Source organism: Peromyscus leucopus, chromosome 16_21 (assembly GCF_004664715.2).
Source record: "Peromyscus leucopus breed LL Stock chromosome 16_21, UCI_PerLeu_2.1, whole genome shotgun sequence".
NCBI classification, from domain to species: Eukaryota; Metazoa; Chordata; class Mammalia; order Rodentia; family Cricetidae; genus Peromyscus; species Peromyscus leucopus.
In genome coordinates this window covers 61,882,276-61,903,811 of record NC_051084.1, presented here as the reverse complement: position 1 = coordinate 61,903,811, position 21,536 = coordinate 61,882,276, and the positions used below count along the sequence as shown (strand labels likewise).

The window sequence follows — 21,536 nt, the reverse complement described above, 5'->3', positions numbered from 1 at the left end:
GGCTGTGCAGGTCCAGTGCAGGTAACTGTGGCTGCTCTGAGTTCAAGATGGCAGTGACTAGACCATGCCTGGAAGGGGGCATGTTATACCTCCCTCCCTGCTTCTGGCTCTTACATTCTTTCTGCCTTCTCTTTCATGGTGTTTCCTGAGACTTAGAAGAAGTGTTTGATTTCTTTTTTTTAATATTTTTATTTTATAATTAATTTAATTTTACATATCAGCCACGAATTCCCCTGTCCTCCCTCCTCCCACCTCCCAGCCTTCACCCCCAATCCATCACCACCCTCCTGTTCCCACCTCCTCCAAGGCAAGGTCTCCCCTGGGGAGTCAGCCCAGGAGTGTCTCATTTAGATGTGAGCACTCGGCCATCACTTATCCTCCACATCTGGAGCAGCTGCAGGTCTCTGCATTCACTAATGTTCACTAGGAAAAGAGGCTTCCTGGCCTTTTAGAACATCTATTGTAGTACAATCTCTTTCAACATTCACAGTGTCTACTCTATTGCACTAGGGAGATAAAGAGGAATTCGGAGTAGTTCCTTTCTTCAGGCAGTGAGTATGGTAAGAAAGTGTATGTATATGGAGTATAATCACAATTTCAGGTCAGCTAAATTAGAGTGTCTCTGAACTAGAGAGGCTTAGAGGTGAGTGGGAGTACAGAGTAGAGAATTAACTTTCCGGGAATGTGAACTGACTCTTTTTTTTTTTTTTTTTTTTTTTTTTTGGTTTTTTGAGACAGGGTTTCTCTGTGTAGCTTTGCGCCTTTTCCTGGAACTCACTTGGTAGCCCAGGCTGGCCTCGAACTCACAGAGATCTGCCTGCCTCTGCCTCCCGAGTGCTGGGATTAAAGGCGTGCGCCACCACCGCCCGGCTTGAACTGACTCTTAAAGGATGACTTTAAACTGACCAAGGAAAGCTGAGCATGAAGGTATGCGTCTAGCTATAGTCCTGGAACTGGGAAGGCTGAGGCAAGGGTCTAACAAATTCAAGGCTACCTTTGGTTATATAGTAAGACTCTATTTCAGGATGAAAATTAAAATAATAATAATAATAACAATAATAATAATAATAATAATAACTGACCACATAAAAGGGAGAGGGGACATTTAAAGCAAGCAATAGCCAGAATAGGAAAAAGGTTGCACAATGCATATCATGTAGCTAGAATATGCAGAGAGGTAGAAGAGAGACAGGGAGAAGGGGGAGGGAGAAGGAGGGGAGAAGAGTGAGCTGGAGAAGCACATTAGGTGAAGACAGACGCTTGAGCTATTTCTCACAGAAGATGAAATGCCTTTAGAGCAGCAGTTCTCAACCTGTGGGTCATGGCCCCTTTGGGGAGGTCAAATGACTGTTTCACAGGGATTTTCTAAGACCACCCTACACACCAGATATTTGAATTACTATTCATAACAGTAGCAAAATTACAGTTATAAAGTATCAATGAAAATGATTTTTGGTTGGAGGTAACCACACCATGAGGAACTGTATTAAAAGGTCACAGTATTAGGAAGGTTGAGAACCACTGCTTTAGAGGATGTGCATGGTGAAGAAGCCTCAGGTGTGTGCTTGATATAGAGAATCCTATATATGGATGTGTTGAACATGGATCTACGGAGCATAAGTGTCAAGTCAGAACCCCTTAGAAATCACTAGAGCAAACTATGCAGGAGACTACGGGGCCCAGAATTGCACAGTGGTAATACAGATAAAACAGATGTGCCAGCCGGGTGTAATGGTACACTATTTTAATCCCAGAACTTGGGAGACAGAGGCAGGCAGTTCGAGGGCAGCCTAATCTACAAACCAAGTTCAAAAGACAGCCAGAGCGATACAGAGAACCTGTCTCAAAAAAAAAAAAAAAAAAAAACCAACAATAAAATAAAATAAAAATAGACATCATATTTAAGAAGTATATGGGAAACAAAATGAAGAAACTTGTTATTCCATAAGCATGCTCATAAAAAGAACAGAGAAATTCTGCGTGAGTTCAAATATTCTTCCTTACCAACTACTTTAGACAATCTTTAGAGTTAAAAGGACAAGCACCACATTATTCATTTCAAATATGCTGAATCCAGACTCTGAAATTTAGGGGCTTAACCACACTGGACTAGTTACTGAGTGCCAGTTTGAAAAGGCTCGGCCCCAGACTCTGTGGATTGTCCATATCACCAGGGATTCCTCCTCTATGGAAATGCTCATGCCTCTATGTTTTCAGGCCATGAAGTAAATGATCACAGGTACTGTCAGCCTACCCCTCCAGCATCTATAGTCACAGCAGAATCGTGGAAGCCTGAGGTTGGGTACCAGAGACAACATGCTTCCTAAAGGGTGTTAGTTACATGCATGGAGTTTTTAACTAGTTTTCAAGGACCTTTGGGTAAGTTGCATCCCCTCTTAATCTTGTTTTCTCCATAGAAAAATAAGGGCAATGAACCCTAGTTTTTAGTTCAAAGAAATTAATACTGAGATTATATGCCAAACACTCAATAAGAGATTGACCATCTTTCTGCTCCTATCATTGTATTCATCAGCATGGGTGATTCTTCTCACCATCTCTCAAACACACTAGATAACTATTTAAAGACAAGAAAGGCAGTGGTCAGAACCCAGCTCCAGTAAGATGGGCTGTCCAGAAAATGAATGGCATTTGTCTCATGGTCTGTGAGATGATAGCTTTCTCGTTTGAAAAGGTCTATTTTCTAAAATCTAAATTCTAAAATTTGAACCTCCCTCACAGACATGTTTTCAGTGGTTTTGTGGTTGTATTAAAACCCAGACACTGTATGCTCTCTGGAAATAACCAGCTGCCCACCACTGAACTGACTTCACAGTTTCAGGCAAGTTCCTACTTTTCAGCGTTCATCTTTCAGTATCAGAGTTTGGTCATCAGAGGGCATCACCATAGCTTAGCATCAAAATAGGTAAGTCATAAAGCATTGAATGAATGCATGAATTCAGAGGTGGGTGTTAGAATGACCAGAAAGAAGTCCTATTGTATTTTGTCACCTTTCTTCTGTTACTTTTTAGAACACAGAGGAAGGCACAACTCTTCTTTATTTCATTCAGTCTATATCCATAGACTTTATATAGAAGTCTACAATCAAGCCTCTTTGAATACAGTCAAATGCTGCTTGGCAATGCATCTACCAACAACAAATCACAACTATATCAGTAGACCCATAGGACTGTACTGGCGCTGAAAGCTTCTTGTCATGTAGTGACATCAGCAAGCCTACTGTAAGGACATATCACAGGGCACACCACACATATTCGTGGTAATGCTGGTGCATACAAACCTACTATTCTGCCATTGGAGAAGGATGAGAGAAGGGGATGGGAAGTAAAATAGCTACAGTTCATTCTAAGAATTATGAAACTGTCACACAATAATACAGTGTTTGTTGCTGGAGGGCTTCTCTCCAGGTTCCCCAAGCCCCATAGTCCCACAATCCATGTATAAAATAATCACTCAGATGCTTATATCACTTATAAACTGTATGGCTGTGGTAGGCTTCTTGCTAACTGTTCTTTTATCTTAAATTAACCCATTTTTATAAATCTATACCTTGCCACGTGGCTGATGACTTACCAGAGTCTTTACATGCTGCTTGTCCTGGCGGTGGCTGCAGTGTCTTCCCCATCAGCCTTCGGCTTCCCAGAATTCTTCTCTCTCCTTGTCCCACCTACTTCCTGCCTGGCAACCTACTTCCTGCCTGGTCACTGGCCCTCAGTGTTTTATTTATATAGAGCAATATCCACAGCACTTCCCCTTTTTTTCTTTTTTTAAAAAGGAAGGTTTTAACTTTAACATGGTTAAACCACATATAACAAAACAATTACCGAGCAAGAATTATAGTTACAATATTAAAGAAGATGTCCTATCTATCTTACATTTGTGAGTTTAAAGTTTTATATCTAACTTATCTTTTATCATAACTGAGGAAATTACAACTATCTAGTTTTCAACCACATCAAAGACCGTTCAGCGTCCCGGCACAGAGAGAGCGCACAGAGAGAACGCTGGCCCATACAGCTCTCAGGTCCCCAGGCGCCTCCCCTCGCCCCACCTCGTAGGCATGACAGTTACCAGAGTCTCAATGGGGGTTGGAACTTCCAGATCCAAGCTGGAATGGCTACCCACTACAAGTGTTAAAATGTAATAAAAAGCATAACACAAATATGTACAATCTAGATTTAATAATAATTAATTTTAATTACTTTAATCTGCTTATTATAGTATACTATTCCTATGCTTTCCCTGTTATTTTATAGTGCTTATTCTTGCTTATAGTTCATTGTAAAATAGTATGCTGCAGTACACTGATACCAACTTCATGTGTGTCATGTTTTCCTCATCTCCTGCTTGCATCAAGAGGCCACAATGCATAACTGAGCCGCAGCATCTACATTTGTGTGCATGAGAGCTATGAGGAAAGCGCAATAACTAAAGCACCCAGTGATGCATTTCTCAGAACATAAGCGATGCAGGGCTAGAAGCACCAGAGTTGACACGGATACAAGCAACTTAATTTCACCCAGAATCAAGAGGTCATGTTAATGGCCAAAGAGAAGCAGCCCGAAGAAAGAAAAGGAGAGTCTAACGTTGAGTGCACTTCGAGGAGAGGGATGAAGAAGATGGGCTGAAGGGAAAGAGTACCTGAGTGTGTCTGGTATAGGAACAGGTCCTGTTTAGCACTGATCAGCCAGGCTTCCTTGTGCACCATTGACCTTCAGAGCAAAACAAAGGCTTTTGGTAAAATGTCACCTACAATTGTATTTTTTAAAAATTGGCTGCTTGAAAGGAAGTTCACAGAATAACTTCTAGTAAATTTAACCATTTGGACACCAGCTCCTTTTGATAACCAGAAAGCAGTATCAATGGATCAAAGCTTTCCTCATAGGTAAAATGATTGTATGGGAATAATCTCTATTTTATAGATCGTTAGAAGCATTAAATGCAACAGCAAATATGAATGGTCCTAATACTAAACTAATGTACAGATAGATACAGTAGATTCCTACAATAGATAATATATATAGTAGGTTCCTACAATAGATAGATAGATATAGTGGATTCCTACAATAGATAATTAGATACAGTAGATTCCTACAATAGATAGGTATAGTAGATTTATACAATAGATTGATAGATAAATAGATACGGTAGATTCCTACAATAGATAGATAGATACAGCAGATTCCTACAATTGACAAATAAATACAGTAGATTCCTACAATTGATAGATATAGTAGATTCCTACAGTAGATGATAGATAGATAGATAGATAGATAGATAGATAGATAGATAGATAGATAGATAGATAGACAGATAGAGAGATAGATAGATAGATAGACAGATAGAGAGATAGAGAGATAGATGATAGATAGATAGACAGATAGATAGAGCAGATTCCTACAATAGATAGATAGATACAGTAGATTCCCATAATAAAGTAGATCAGTTTTGTACTTAAGGAGAAAAAAAGATAAAACAAATCCAAATTTTGAGCTATATACCCATATGTAATGTGTTAATACAATCACAATGAAATTAATATCAAATAATGCATTTTTAAGGACAAAAACAAGAAGGAAGATGCACACAGAAATCCAGAATCCTAGTTTATTTGTGTCTCCAAAGAATGATGAAATATGAACTCTTTATATCTTGAATAAGGCAATTCCTATAATGACACAGTGTGTCTGTCTCAGGAAAACTGTGTCCCACAACACACACCTGACAGCTGTAGATTCACTGCACTTTGACTTAAGAGCCAGTTCTTAAAATTCTGTATCATCCCTGCATTGAAATATTTATGATGCCCATAGGTAAGACAGTGAGACACAATGCTCACTCAAGCGAAAGAAACCAAGAAGGTGTAGCAAGTTTTCTACATCCTACTGGTGTACAGTTGAAATGATAAAAGTTAAAGAGTAGTACCCAGGATGTTACGGACAATACAAGACACAGACAGATTTAGCTGCCCCAGTTACTTACCTCCCTTTGTTAAATACTGAGAAACTAACATTCTGGGAACCTGAAACACAAAGAAACAGACATGGATGCAGAACTGTGCATGAATCTCCTGGGCCAGGACATTGCTACCCTAGGCCCAAAGCTCCAATATCTATCATCATTACTGTCCAAGTCTGGAATTTCTTTCATGTTGCCCAGGAAAATATCCCATGAACTTTCACCACAAAATGGACACATGTAGGGCAAATAAACCCTGGGGTTTAGATTTGGATGAAGCATGATTTAAATCCTAACCCACTGGTTGACATTGTCTACATAATCACTTGTAAAGTAAAATTACTGATTATGATGAATAAACTAGTTGATATGGAAACTGTTTTGCATAGTGAGTGTTTTTTGAAGCTATTTTGGTAGCAATTATTATTCACATGATAACGTCTGATGAATATGTTTTTGTTTTCCTTTCTGGATACCACAAAAGAAATGGGTGAGTCTTTTAAAAGATAGTTCTAAAACAAACCAATGTAATCGCCTTCCACACGGCACTGCACAGTCCCAAAGCCATGTTCCTCCTGGATAGGAAAACTGAGGGAAAACATACTGAAATAAGAATAACCAGACAATTGCTTAGAATTCCCAACTCTTTAAAGAAATCAATATATAAAAGTCAAATTAGCCAGAGAAAACTGATACATACTGAAGGTATAATAAGGTCATGGTCAGATCCTTAGGGACAATGATAACTGGAATTGTCAATAAATAAGCCACATGCCAAATGCACAGTCTGGGAAACAAAATTTAACTTATTCCTAATTTCTATTTAGTCTTTTCTTTCCAAAAATCTATTTTATGTTGAGTAAAATAAAACCTCTCAAAGATGAGAATTGAAAACAGGCAAATTCGAGCAAACAAATTGAAGACAGTAAAAAGAAACTATGGTAGAGAATTTGGCTCCACTACTCATCCCAAGAAGCCAGGCCATAGCACACAATTCTTGTAATATCCCCAAAGGAACATTAATCCACCTAGTTGAAAGTGAAGTAAAAATCCAGCCAAATTGTGGCTATATAACCCAGAGCATGTAGACACTCCTTTTGAAATGTTTCAGGATGGGACTTTATATGGGTACGACCAGTCATCTCTAGCTCTGGGTTTGATTAAGAGGGCCTGTCTCTTTGAACAGGGAGGGTGAGAAGGAGATCTATTATAATTCCACACACCAAACTTGAACCTACATGCATGCAGATGTAAAGATTCACACATACATGCCCATGTAAACACACATACACAAATATGCACACCACAAGCACATTAAAAGGGGGAAAGGATGTTTCAGATGTTGTATGCTTTTCTGGTCATTATAGTTACAGTGGTTAGGAAATGGATTCTGGAGGCTGGTTAGTCATACAGGGTTAGTCACACAGGCTCACCTCTGCTGCTTGCTCCCTGAAACCCTGTGCCTTCTGCAAAGAGAGACTAATAACCATAGGTATAAATCACAAGATGACTGACTAACTTCTAGAGCACTGGACAAGCCTTGGTGGGAGGTGGGGGGTTATGCCTTTAATAAGCAGTGCCTACTTGTTTTCACCAAAGGTTTTAGATTCTACTTTAATTTTTATTTTCAGCTGATACCTGATTCCTTCATCTTTTCCAGTGAGTCTAAAGACTAGACAGCTAACTCTTACACATGTCTTATATTTTAAAAAAGATCCATGTATGTGCATGTGGTTGTGCTGTGGCAGAAATTGAAAGCACACTCATTCACAAGAAAATAATAACAACAACAAAATACTCACCAGCTTCCTGTCTGCCTATTTACAAGGGAACAAGGAGTAAGCCATTTGTCTCTACCAGCTTCCAGGATTAATGGGCTAGAATGGTGGACAAAAAAGAGAAACAAAGACAAGAAAGAGTAGTCCAGTGTTCCCAGTGAACATAGTTGCCAAAAGGCTGCATGTTACAAACTTTCTCCTCTGAACCTACCAGGTACCATTGCAGGGGCCTCAGTGAAGACTGTGACTTTTCTTCCACAGAGTAGAGGTATCTTCAAGGCCTACGCTTCCCTGCTGCTAATGGAGCTTTTACCCCCTCTCCCCCAAAATCCCCCCTCATCTCCACATTGGCAATGCTTTCTCTGCACAGTTACTGAGGATGAGCCTTCACTGCACCCTTTTAAAAGCTGGATCCCAAACTGAGGCTGAGATAGGTCCAAGTAGTGAAGATGGTGCATTAGCTAAGGATGGACTTGGACTTTCTATCCCCAGGAGAAAGCATTTTTTATTGAAAGAAAAAGAAAGAAAGAAAGAAAGAAAGAAGAAAGGAAGGAAGGAAGGAAGGAAGGAAGGAAGGAAGGAAGGAAGGAAGGAAGGAAGGAAGGAAGGAAAAGAAGAATTTAATGCTATAAATTATAAATAGAGGGCAGAATCCAAAAAGATGAAGATGAAATAGAAAACTCCTCTAAGACATTCAGGGTGACACAGCACATAGATACCTTGCAGTTTGGTAACTAGTGAGATGATGTTTCTTCTGCTTTATAAATCCTCACTATAGTTGTTGGATTTTTTGGGTGACAGCAGTTGCCTAGAGCTTCCCAACACAGATGCTTTCATAGTAACATTATTTATTCATTCATTTATTCATCTATTTATTTATTTTACATCCTGACTGCAGTTTCCCCTCCCTCCTCTCCTCCTATCCCCTCCCTCTCCATTCCCACCCACCCCCCAATCCACTCCTCCTCCAGTTCTGTTTAGTACAGGGCAGGTCTCTTATGAGTATCAACAAAACATGGCACATCAAGTTGCAGTAAGACTAAGCACATCCCCATGTATTAAGTCTGGGCAAGGCAACCTCGTATGGGGAGTCAAAGACAGCCCCAGTTCCCACTGTTAGGACTCCCATTAGAAGACCAAGCTACACAACTGTAACATATATGCAGAGTGCCTAGGTCAGTCCATACAGGCTCCCTGGTTCAGTCTCTGTGAACACCTATGAGCCCAGGTCAGTTGATTCTATGAGTTTTCTTGTGGTCCTTGGCCCCTCCGGCTCCTACAATCCTTTCACCATCACTTATGCAGGATTTCCCAAACTCCGCCTAGTGTTTGGCTGTGGGACTGACTGTATCTGTTTGATCAGTTGCTGGATGAAGTTTCTCTGATGACAACTGGGCTATGCATCAATCTGGTCACAGGAGATGGCCTGTTCAGGCTACCTATCTCCTATTTCTAGGAGTCTTAACTGGGGTCATCCTTGTAGATTTCTGGGAGATTCCCTTGTGCCAGGTTTTTACCTGACCTCAAAATGCCCCTCCTTTCCAGTAGTCTCTTTCAGTACTCTCCTCCTCCGTCCTCCCAACCTGATAGTTTATGTTCCCATCCCTACCCAACTTCCATATGAAGTTGAGTATTGTTCTTTCAAGGTCTGTAAAAAATTGTGTTGAAATTTTAATGAGAATTGCAATGAATCTGTAGATTGCTTTTGGTAAGATGGCCAATTTTACTATTTAATTTACATTTAATCCTACCAATCCATGAGCATGGAAGATCTTTCCATCTTCTGATATTTTCCTCAATTTCTTTCTTCAAAGACTTGAAGTTCTTGTCATACAGGTCTTTCACTTCTTGGTTAAAGTTACACCAAAATATTTTTTATATTATTTGAGGCTATTTTTTTTTCAAGTTAATCTTGTCTCCAACCATTTGTCTAAAGGTGTTTATCAGCTGTAGGAGATCCCTGGTAGCATTTTTGGGGTCACTTATGTATACTATCATATCATCTGGGAATAATGATGCTTGAACTTCTTCCTTTTCAATTCATATCCCCTTGATCTCCTTTAGTTGTCTTATTGCTCTAGCTAAAAATTCAAGTACTATATTAAATAGGTATGAAGAGAGTGCACAGCCTTGTCTTTTTCTTGATTTTAGTGGAATTGCTTTGAGTTTTCTATATTTATTTTGATGTTGGCAATAGGCTTGTTATATACTACTTTTCTTTTGTTTAGATGTATCCTTTATATCTCTGTTTTCTCCAAGACTTTTATCATGAAGGGGTGCTAAATTTTGTAAAAGGCTTTTTCAGCATCAAATAAGATGATCATGTGTTTTTTTTCTTTTATATGGTGGATTACATTGACAGATTTTCATAAGTTGAACCATCGCTGCATCTCTGGGATGAGAAGCCTGCTTAGTCATGGTGAATGATCTTTTTGATATGTTCTTGGATTTGGTTTGCCAGTACTTATTGAGTATTTTTGCATCGATGTTCATGAGTGAAATTCTCTTTCTTTGTTGAGTCTTTGTGTGGTTTGGGAATCAGTGTGACTGTGGCTTCATAAAAAAAAAATTTGGCAATGTTCCTACTATTTCTATTTGTGGAATAATTTGAAGAGTATTGGTATTAGCTCTTATTTGAAAGTCTGATGGAATTCTGCATTAAAACCATCTGGCCCTGGGCTTTTTTTGGTTGGGAGACATTTAAGGGACTGTTTCTATTTCTTTAGGGGTGATTGGTCTATTTAAATTGTCTATCTCATCTTGATTTAATTTTGGTAAGTAATATCTGTAGAAAAAAACTCTCCATTTCTTTTAGATTTTTCAATTCTGTGGAGTATAGATGTTTAAAGTATGACCTAATGATTCTTGGTATTTCCTTGGTTGTTATGTTCCCCTTTTCATTTCTGATTTTGTTGATTTGGATATTCTCTCTCTGCCTTTTAGCTAGTTTGGATAAGGGTTTATCCATTTTGTTGATTTTCTTAAAGAACCAACTCTGTTTCCTTGATTCTTAGTATTGTTCTCTTTGTTTCTATTTTATTGATTTCAGCCCTCAGTTTGATAATTTCCTACCATCTACTCCTCTTAAGTGTGTCTGTTACTTTTTGTTCTAGAGCTTTCAGGTGTGCTGTTAAGTCACTAGTATGAGATCTCTCCTAATTCTTCATGAAAGCACTTAGTGCTATGAATGTTCCTCTTGGCACCATTTTTATTGTGTTTCATAAATTTGGGTATGCTGTATGTTCATTTTTATTGAATTCTAGAAAATCTTTAACTTCTATATTTCTTCCTTGAACCAGTGGTCACTCAGTAGAGAGTTGTTCAGTTTCCATGAGTTTGTTGGCTTTCTGTTGTTTCTGTTGTTGTTGAAACCCAGCTTTAATCCATGGAGGTCTGATAAGATACAGAAGGTTATTTCAATATTTTTTTGTATCTGTTGAGACTTGCTTTGTGGCTGAGTATATGGTCAATGTTGGAGAAGTTTCCATGTGGTATTGAGAAGAAAGTATAACCTTTTGTGTTTGGGTGAAATGTTCTGTGGATGGTTGTCAAGTTCCGCTTGAGTCATAACATCTGTTCTGTTATTTCTTTGTTTAGTTTCTGTCTGGATGACCTGCCCATCAGTGAGAGTAGGGTGTTGAAGTCTCCCACTATTATTGTACAAGGATCTATGTGTGATTTAAGCTGTAGTAATATTTCTTTTACAAATTGGGTTTCCTTACGTTTGGAGCATAAATGTTCAGAACTGAGACATCATCGTGGTGGATGTTTCCTTTGATGAATATGAAATGCCCTTCTCCATCCCTTTTGATTAATTTTGGTTGGAAGTCTATTTTGTTTTATATATATAAATATATATATATATATATATGTGTGTGTGTGTGTGTGTGTTTATATGTATATATATGTACATAAATATACTATATATTGTATATTTATACATATATACACTTGATTAGATCCATTTGATCTAATGGATATAGGTCCATTTGATTAGAAAATCTTTTTCCAATCCTTTACTCTGAGGTAATGTCTATCTTTGATGTTTAGGAGTGTTTTTTGTATGCAGCAGAAGAATGGATCCTGTTTTCATATCTATTTCATTAGCCTGTGTCTTTTTATTATTGAATTGAGTCCATTGATATTGAGGGATATTAATGACCATTGATTGCTGACTCCTGTCACTTTGTTGTTTGTGGTGGTTGTGTGTATGTGTGTGTGTGTGTGTGTGTGTGTGTGTGTGTTTGTGTGTTTCCTCTCTTTGGGTTTTGCTGGTATGAGATTAACTATTGCTTTTACTTTTTTGTGGGTGTAGGTAACTTCCTGGGGTTGGAGTTTTCCTTCCAGTACTTTATATAGGGCTGGATTTATGGATAGGTGTTGTTTAAATTTGACTTTGTCATGAAATATCTTGTTTTCTCCATCTATGATGATTGACAGTTTTGCTGGGTATAATAGTCTGGGCTAGCATCCATGGTCTCTTAGAGTCTGCAAGACATCAGTCCAGGCTCTTCTGGATTTCAGAGTCTCTGTTGGGAAGTCAGGTATGATTATAATAGGTCTGCTTTTATTTGTTACGTGGCCTTTTTCCCCTGCCACTTTTAATATTCTTTCTTTGTCATGTATGTTGAGTGTTTTGATTATTATATGGTGAGGGGATTTTCTTTTCTGACCCAATCTACTTGGTGTTCTATAAGCTTCTTGTACCTTCATAAGGATGTCCTTATTATGATGGGAATTTCTTCTATGATTTTGTTAAATATGTTCTCTGGGTTTTTTAGCTGCATTTCTTCTCCTTCTTCTATTCCTATTATTCTTATGTTTGGTCTTTTCATGGTGTCCCAGATTTCCTGGATGTTTGTGTTAGGAATTTCTTAGAGTTAACATTTTCTTTGACTGATGAATCTATTTCCTCTGTTATTTCTTCTGTTGTAGAATATTGTTTTAAGGTGTGTTACTTTTCTTTGTGTTGTATTTGTTTAACTCTGTGAAGCTGTATTACTATGTCTGTCTAAAACACTTGATGGTCCAATAAAGAGCTGAACAGCCAATGGTGAGGCAGGAAAAAGAAGTAGGTGGGGCTGGCAGGCAGAGAGGATAAATAGAAAGAGAAATCTGGGAGGAGGAAGTAGTAGCCAGAGAAGGAAGAGGAGCAAGGGAAAAAAAAGGCTAGCCACAGAGTAAGGATCAAAGATTACAGAAGTAAGAAAATGAAAAAGCCCAGAGGCAAAAGGTAGATGGGATAATTTAAATTAAAGAAAGTTGGCTAGAATTAGGCCAAGCTGAGGCTGGGCATTTATGATTAAGAATAAGCCTCCATGTGCATGTGTGATTTATTTGGGAGCTGTGTGGTGGGGCCCCCAAAGAGTCAAAAGAGTAAAAGAGTAACAACAGTCTTCAATGCCTGAGATTCTCTTTTCCATCTCTTGTATCCCATTGGTGGTGATTGCATCTGTAGTTTCTGTTCATCTGCCCAGATTTTCCATTTCCTTATTGCTTCTATTTTCATTTTCAGGTCTTGAACAGTTTTCTTCATTTGTTTGCTTGTTTTTTCTTGGCTTTCTTTCAGGGATTTATTGCTTTCTTCCAATTTTTCTTTGTTTGTCTTTTCCTCAATGTCTTTAAGGGATTTATTTTCATATCTTTAAAGATGTCTATTGTCTACATAAATTCATTTTTAAGGTTGTTTTCTTGTGCTTCAGCTATATTGGATTGTTCAGGTCTTGCTATTGTAAGACAACTGGGCTCTGGTGATACCATATTGCCTTTTCTGTTATTGATTGTGTTCTTACACTGGCATTTAGGCATCTGGATTTGGGATGGTTACAGGTCTAGGTGTTGATTCCTGCATTTGTCTTTGTTGGATGGGTGTTTTGTTCCTTGATTTCTCTTTCCTCTCTGGTCTTCTGGCCTCTGATAAAGCCAAAGTCTTCTTCTGAAGTTGGAAACCAGTATATGGAACCTAGGGTAGGGGGTGCAGTCTATGGTCTCTAGATCTGGTCTGGCCTCTGGGATCACTAGGACCCGCCTAGCCTCCAGTACAGCTGCTCCTGTACAGTAGATCCAGACTGTGCTCCTGCAAAGCTAAAGTCTGCTTCTGACATAGTAGGCCTGGATATGGAGCCCAAGGAGGGAGAGTGTCTAGGGTTCCTAGATCCAGCCTGGCCTCCAGTAAAGACAAAGACGTCTTCCACAGTAGTAGGCCTGGGTATGGAGCCCAGGGGTAGGGGTGTAGTTTGATATTGTTGGACAGGCTTAAAGGAGTTTAACAGGAGGTAGGCAATGTCTTCCCTGGGGTCCTTAGAACCACCGTAGCCTCAGATAAAGCTGGCAGAGCTGTGGGCCCTAGTGTGGAACCCAAGGGAATGGGTGCAATCTGCAACACTTGATAATTCTAAAATAGCTATTAAATAAAGCCATGTTCACACTTAATCACTTCCAATAAACATTGCAAGCTACACAGCTTTTAGTACCTGAGCCCTTTGGTTCCTTTCTTGTGTGGTACCTGAGACCACAGTTCCCTCTCATCCCACCAATAGGACTTCTGAATGCACAGATGGACAATAACTAAAAAGAAGTTAGTGGACTTTTGTGTTTATGTATCATTTTAGAAAGAATTTACTTTAGCCTAAGAGAAGAGAGGAGGAAAGGTAAGAATCAAAGGGAAAACCCCCAGATGCAGTTACAGTGCAGTTCAGAGCCCAGTCACTACTTGTCAGTTTTAAAACAAAAAAAAAAAAAATGGACCAATTTAATCTGCCAGTTGCAACCACATTCACAAAGGGAAAGCTGAAATCTGGTGCACCAGGGACCATAAACTGCACAGAAAAAAAAAAAAAGCAGTTCTGTGCCAAGTCCTTGCAACTTACTGCTGCAGAAGAAGCTGTCCATCCAGCCCATGTGTGATGAGGTGAGCACAGGAAGAAACCTGCTTACCTGTCAATGTAGTACATATCAGTATCAAAGGTCTCCAACCGATTGGTGATGATCCAGCCATACACATGTACTACTTCTCCTGTTTTAAAAAGAGTTCAAAGTGCAACGGCCTTAGCTCAAACTCCAAACTCGGAGCCTAAATTCTGTTTGCTTTTGTTTGGTTACATATACCCAACAAGGCACAGGTGTGTACAATTAACATGTTTAATAAACTATATAAATGTAAAATGAGTGGTGGAATCCAGTGATCCAGGTTACACACTAGGAAGGCTAAAATAATGGTTCATTATTTCCTAAAAGCATTGATTGCACAGAAGTTGAGAGGAGAATAGTACTTACCTGTTCTACTGGGAAGAATCAGTGAGAGGAAGGGATGAGAAAAGGTTGACCATTGGTATCTAAGTTCCAGTGAGAGGGGAAAAATAAGTCCTGGTATTGTCAATGTTCTATGTTTTAAAAATCCAGAAGAAAAGATTTTCAATATCTTCAAAAATAAAGGCTATATTTGAGGAGACAGATGTGCATACTTTGATATGAATGTGATACAACATATGCACACATTAAACACATTATGATATCTTGTGTGTGTGTGTGTGTGTGTGTGTGTGTGTGTGTGTGTGTGTGTTATGTGTCATATCTCTCAATCCTCATCAAAGCCTCTTCTTTTGGCAGTGGATGGCAATTAACACAGAGTCTCACAATAGGTCAACTCACAAAGTGTAAGAGTTGTGAAATAGCTATATGTATTTGGGGATGTCCATACCACACACACCTCAAGTTGCTGTGGAATATCTTTCTGTATGCTGTGCACATATGTTCCTATGATTGGTTAATAAAGAAGCTTCTCTGGCCTATGGTAGGTCAGGTTATAGCCAGGTAGGAAATCCAAGAGAGAGACAGAAATAAGAAAGGCAGAGGCAGGAGAGATGCCAGCCTGCCTCCCAAGAAGCAACATGTAATGGGACACAGGTAAAGCCATGGAACACGTAGTAATACATAGATTAATACAAATGGGTTCATTTAAGTTATAAGAGCTAGCTAGCAAGAAACCTAGGCCATAGGCCATATAGTTTGTAAGCAATATAAGCCTTTGTGTGTTTACTTGGGTCAGAGTGGCTGCGGGACTGAGTGGGACACAGGAAAAATTCTGACTACACCAAGTACTCAAGGGCCATTGTGGAAGAGGGAGTAAAAAGATTGTATGAGCTAGAGACAGAGATGATGAATAAGAAACAGCATTTTCCAGAAAGAATGGGGCATTGCTCAAATAAACTCACAGTGCTTTGTGGAGACTGTGTGCACAAAACCTGTGCAAGCTCAAAGCAGACAAAATCCCAGCATGGAATACTCTAGCCTTAGATACAGAGTTATTAGCAACAGGGAGGTGCTGAGAGAGGGTGGGTCAATTTTCTCTAAGAGTATGGCCCCTGGTAAGTCAACCACATCCAGTAGAAGGCCACATGCCCAAGAGTATACGGGCAACACAAATTGCACTTGGTGTTTGTTTGTTTGTTTGTTTGTTTGTTTGTTTCAAGGAAAATAAAAGAGAACACAAAGGTGCATCTGTAAGGAAGGGAGAAGTGGATCTGGAACAAGCAGGTAAATGTGATCAAAATATATTGTGTGAAATTCTCAAAGAACTAATAATAATGAGAAAACAAATAAAAAGCTATATGGAGAGGCTGTATCACACAATCTCTGATCAGTCTTCTGGGATCCTAATTATTTACTGTATCTCAAAGTACAAAAGATAATAAAAAAAAAAGTCCCTCATGAGCCAAATGGACAGGAACAAAAGATGAGCACAAAACAGCAAGAGAGTTAGAACTAAAGTTTACATGGATGTATGGCTAATGAACATATGTTGTTCACTCAGCAAATGTGCTGTTCAATGACAGGGTGAGCCATGTACCATGTCATGTCCCTATAACCCCAGCTACTCAAGATATATAGGCAGTAATATTATTAGAAACTACCTTCACAGATTAGAGAGGTATTTGCTAGTCCAGTAAAGCCTCAAAACCCAGAAAAGGATACACTTGCGGTCACTGTGTCAAGGAACCTTTTTTTCCATGAGCATTTAAAACTACTTAACATCACCCTCTGTGGATTCTCTTCACGCTGTTCTGTGTGAAAGGGGGACTTTCACCCATAGTCATTGCATGGCTAGGACTGGACCTTTCAGGTAGATGAAGAGAAAGCATGGGTTCTTAACGACTGAGACTAAGGTCTCAGAGTTTTCAGAAGACTAGAACGCTAAATTCTCTGCTGCTGCTAAACTGGCATAATGGTTCTATTTTATGTTGACCAAACTGCACGATTGGCTTCCTAGTTCCCCGGGAAGAAGCCAAGCTTTGTTACGTTCCACTTGAAAACAAATAGCAGGTTGCAGAAATTAGAAAATCCTGTGGGGTCTTTGGTTGTTTATGCCTAAACAAAGCCGCCCAGCAGAGGCTGACAAATGAGCAAAGCAGAGCACAGTTCCAGGGGATTCTGCGTCACAGTGAAGGACTGTTAAGCACATACAGAAACCCAACCACCCATAAAATAAAATGCTGTCTCTTCTGTAGCTACCTCCTCCCGCATGTCCCTGGCTGCTACTCTGGGCAAGCTTCCCAAATGAAATGAGCGTAATTGTCTAGAAAGTGATTGCAAAAATGCAGCCGTGTGGATCATGCCTTGAGGGACCACTCTGACAAAGCCAGCCACCCATCGTCCCCCCAAAATGTGGAAGAGACAGTGTGCAGAACTCCACCTCGGTGAGACAGGCAGGTTTGACAGATCTGGAGAGCAACTGACATCCCACCTCATGTCTCTCGTGGCTCCTTATTCATCCCTCATGAGAATAATATTTCTGCCACCTAAACTGAAACCTTCTACACACAAGAGCCAGGAACCCAAATACCTGTGTAATTGTCATAGTTTGCATCCTTTTTCATAAAACGTGATCATGTCGTGGGTAATCAAACTAATACAACGGACTATATCTGTGAAAGCCTCATATCCGTAGGACAATGCTAAATTCTTGTTCTTTAGACTGTAATTTAAATAGGCACATACATAAATTTTGCCTACACACACATACACACACACACACACACACACACACACTGTAAAATACAAACACTGTCTGTAACATAGATATTCATTCTTATTATCTTAACCAGTCAATCACATCAAAACAATTAGATCAGATTATGCATTCAGACATAATCATACCTAAAAACCCAGCAACTTGGCCTACCAAGATGGTCGAGTGGGTTTAAAAAGGCACTTCCCATTGAACATGATGGCCTGAGTTTCATCCCTGAACCCACATGGTAGGAGGAGAGACCCAACTCCTGAAAGTTGTCCTCTGACCTCCATACACAAGCTGTGACATATGTACACATGTACACAGTACACACACTAACATACATACACACATATACACACTCATAATATGTGAATACGCAAATGTAATCATTTTTTTAAATTAGCAACTATGTTCATAGATGTATACTGTACTGTAAATATAGAACATATGAAAAATCTGGTATATGTGTGTGTGTACATGTATACATACATACACAGAGGAATTTGTCCATAAAAAGATAGCAGAGTACATTTTTAAAAGTTGTGTTTATTATTTGGTTTTAAAGAAAACTGACAACGTTCCTGGGCCTATGTCTCAGAGCATCTGCTTCTTCTGTGTAAATCCCCTACCTTTACACAACCACCTCCTCTTCTGCCCTCCTGGCTCTAATATGCTCTAATATGAATCCTTTCCAAGCCTTTTGACTAGGATCAAGTATATATGTCTGTGTTTCTCTAACTCACGAACAAATCCTCCAGATAAACCTCAGGGCTAATAGCTTTCTGAGTTGTATCCAGTGTCAGTTGACATACACCAAAATAATAATAGACACAGACTTTATCTCAACTCAGACCTCAGCTGCACCACTTATTATTGATATAACTTTAGATTAGCAGTTCTCAACCTGGGTTTCAACCCCCTTGGAGGGGTCATGTATCAGATATCATGCATATCAGATATCCTGTACATCAGATATCCTGCATATCAGATATCCTGCCTATAAGATGTTTACATTATGATTCATAACAGTAGCAAAATTACAGTTATGAAGTAGCAATAAGTGGGGTCCCCACAACACGAGGAACTGTATTAAAGGGTCGCAGCATTAGGAAGGTTGAGAACCACTTCTTTGAACAAACCATTTAACCCCCTAATACCTCATTTGTTTCTCCTCAAAAATGAAAATAATAGTTGTTCCTGTAGCATCATGTTTTTGTGATCCTCAGATAATAATACATGTGAAGAGTTATGTGTGTAAGTTGGCACACAGTAGAAGGTCAATAAGGACTTCCTGGTATGAATGGACTATTTCAGGTGGGAATAAAGTAGAGTGGTTATAATTTCTATCTCCTACAGTCTCCTGTGTGGACAACTTTGGGTTTTGTTGAACTTTTTTTTTTTTTAAATCATGTTTTGGATTTTTGTTTGTTTGTTATCAGTAAAGCCATAGAACAAAAGCGACTAAAGGGAAAAAAATTTTAAGAAAAAACTGAAGCTGAAACTTATTTTCAAAACAACATCAGATAAGAAGCTAAACTGGACTATAGAAACCACACACTGGTAGAAGAGTCTGCAGCAAGGTTGGCAGAGAGATTCATATTTAACAGAAGAATTCTTACCTGGTACTCCACTTGGCGGGTTAACTTGATACACGACAGGTGTCTGTGCCTTGGAAAACTGAAAGTATTATCACAAGTGAGCATTTCATTCAACTAGACATGACCACAAGAGCCACAAACTATTTTTCAGAAAGCGGGAGCGGAAAACAGGATGCATCTCCCCAGTCATTTCACACTTACTTTTTGTTAGCCTCATGCTAATCCCACAAAGCAGGGATGGTAGACATTATTATATTCGGCAGATGAGTTCAAGGGATTGGATCGAGGTCATACATCTCCCTACCCTGTGCCATACTGTGCAGATCTTACAAGCCTGTTTCTACATATCTACCCGCCACACCCAGGGACATATTTTGCCAGAAAGAAAGGTGGACAAGGTGCCATCCAGAATGTCAGTCTTTTAATTTCATAATTATAATTAAATGTCTTTGAGTTAATTTTTAAGCTGGAAGGAATGTTGTTTACATTATTGTCAGCTTGCCATCCTATAAAATAACAAGTTGGATATACATGAGTAAAGATAGAAAAACAGAGGGTGCCTGTTTTTTTTGGGGGGGGGAATATTCAAGAAATGGGAAGGAACACTGTCCTTCAAGAAGGAGGCCATGGCTGTAACCATGTCTCAGTGAATAAGGCACTTGTTATACAAGCATAAGAGCCCAAGTTTGAATCCCCACAACCGACATAAAGTCAGATACATCTATTATCCTGGCACTCCTAGGGTGATGTGGGAGGTGGAGACAAAAGACTCTCTGGAAGTCAATGGGAAAACAACAGAGACCCTGACTTAACCAAGGTAGAAGGGCAAAGATAGACTGAGAGAAACCCAAGATTCTCCTTGACTTCCACGTGTTCGCTAAGGCCACCTGTGATCACACACACACACACACACACACACACACACACACACACGAGGTAAACACCATTTATGGAAGAAGTGGGAAAATGCTGAAGCCTAGTCATGGGATCCCAAATCAACTTACAATGTCCCTTTCTTAAAGCACAACACCCGTTAGTTCCAGGCTTCGCCAAAAGGGACATTGCCTGATGCCACTGCACTTGCTTCTCCTGCCTAGCCTGGAATGTGGGAGACATTTGTACTCCTGTCAGGGCATCAACAGCCCATCCATGGTTGACGGATATACTACCGAGAAGGAAAGGCAGGATGAGATCACTCAGGAAGTTCATCCCACCTACAGACATCTAGGGTAGGCTAAGAGTAGAGCATGCGTCACTGGGACATCATACCAGGCTACGTGAGGAAATGGAGATATACACAGAATGGGCCGGACTGGCCAGGCCAAGGTTTGACCCATGAGCTAATGTTTCACCCAGCAAGAGACTTAGCAACCACTTCTCCGACTAGATGCCTAGACTGCTTCCTTTCTAAGCAACTACAGCGCTTCACATTTACAAAACAAACTACAGCACACTGTTTTGTTTGGGCTGCATCCAGCTCCCCCGGAGTCCAAATTCCCAGGGAGACTATTACCAGAGAACAGCCATGGTTAATCAACTGCCCTAATCAGGCATCGGGAATGAAAAGACTTTTCAACCAAGCCCACGGTGGCCTGTTGAGTGTGGAGTTTAAGTATTGATCCACACAGCAGTACAGTCGGCCATCAAGGCTGTTTTCCTCATTCTCTACAGGAAAGGGTTAGAAACTAGTTCACAGAAAATATGCACAGTCAGGGGGTCCAGATAAGACTACTGTGACTTTTCAGATTAAGAACTGGCTGTGATCTCAGCAGAAGATAAAGATTAATGCAGTTCCACACATGACGCCAAACATTCAGTCCCAGCTCTGGCCTCCAACCCAGTGACTGCACTCTGTGTTTCATCTCTCACGGGGAGGTCTTTTCTTCCAAAGTGACTTCCATTGGAATTTTAAAGAAGTTGTTATTGCCCTCTCTCATGCTCATTAAAAACGAAGGCAGATGGAGCAGTCAACTTCAAAGCAAATACCGAAGCATACCTCTAGGTTTCCAGCTTGAAATATAAGATCTACTGTGCCATCTGTCATCCTTTGAGAAGTTAGTGGGGATATATAGACTCATTTATTGCTTCCTCCCAACTCCTCAGAGAGCACTGGGGTATACTTAGGGTTAAACCACAATAAAAGTTTTCACTCATGATTCCTTCTGTATTCAT

General features: G+C 39.6%; 1 protein-coding gene across 4 annotated transcripts in view; it reads right to left on the bottom strand.

The window, feature by feature from the left end:
• Positions 1 to 21,536, bottom strand: part of Pkhd1 (PKHD1 ciliary IPT domain containing fibrocystin/polyductin) — a 466,475-nt gene that overhangs the window by 435,533 nt on the left and 9,406 nt on the right. For all 4 annotated transcript variants that reach the window (XM_028868108.2, XM_037199703.1, XM_037199704.1 and 1 more), the window contains exons 7-12: positions 19,386 to 19,443; positions 14,691 to 14,769; positions 7,779 to 7,853; positions 6,500 to 6,564; positions 6,001 to 6,040; positions 4,660 to 4,730 (exon numbers count right to left, since the gene is read on the bottom strand). In XM_028868108.2, coding sequence (XP_028723941.2) covers positions 4,660 to 4,730; positions 6,001 to 6,040; positions 6,500 to 6,564; positions 7,779 to 7,853; positions 14,691 to 14,769; positions 19,386 to 19,443 — 388 coding nt within the window. The remainder of the gene's footprint in view (positions 1 to 4,659; positions 4,731 to 6,000; positions 6,041 to 6,499; positions 6,565 to 7,778; positions 7,854 to 14,690; positions 14,770 to 19,385; positions 19,444 to 21,536) is intronic.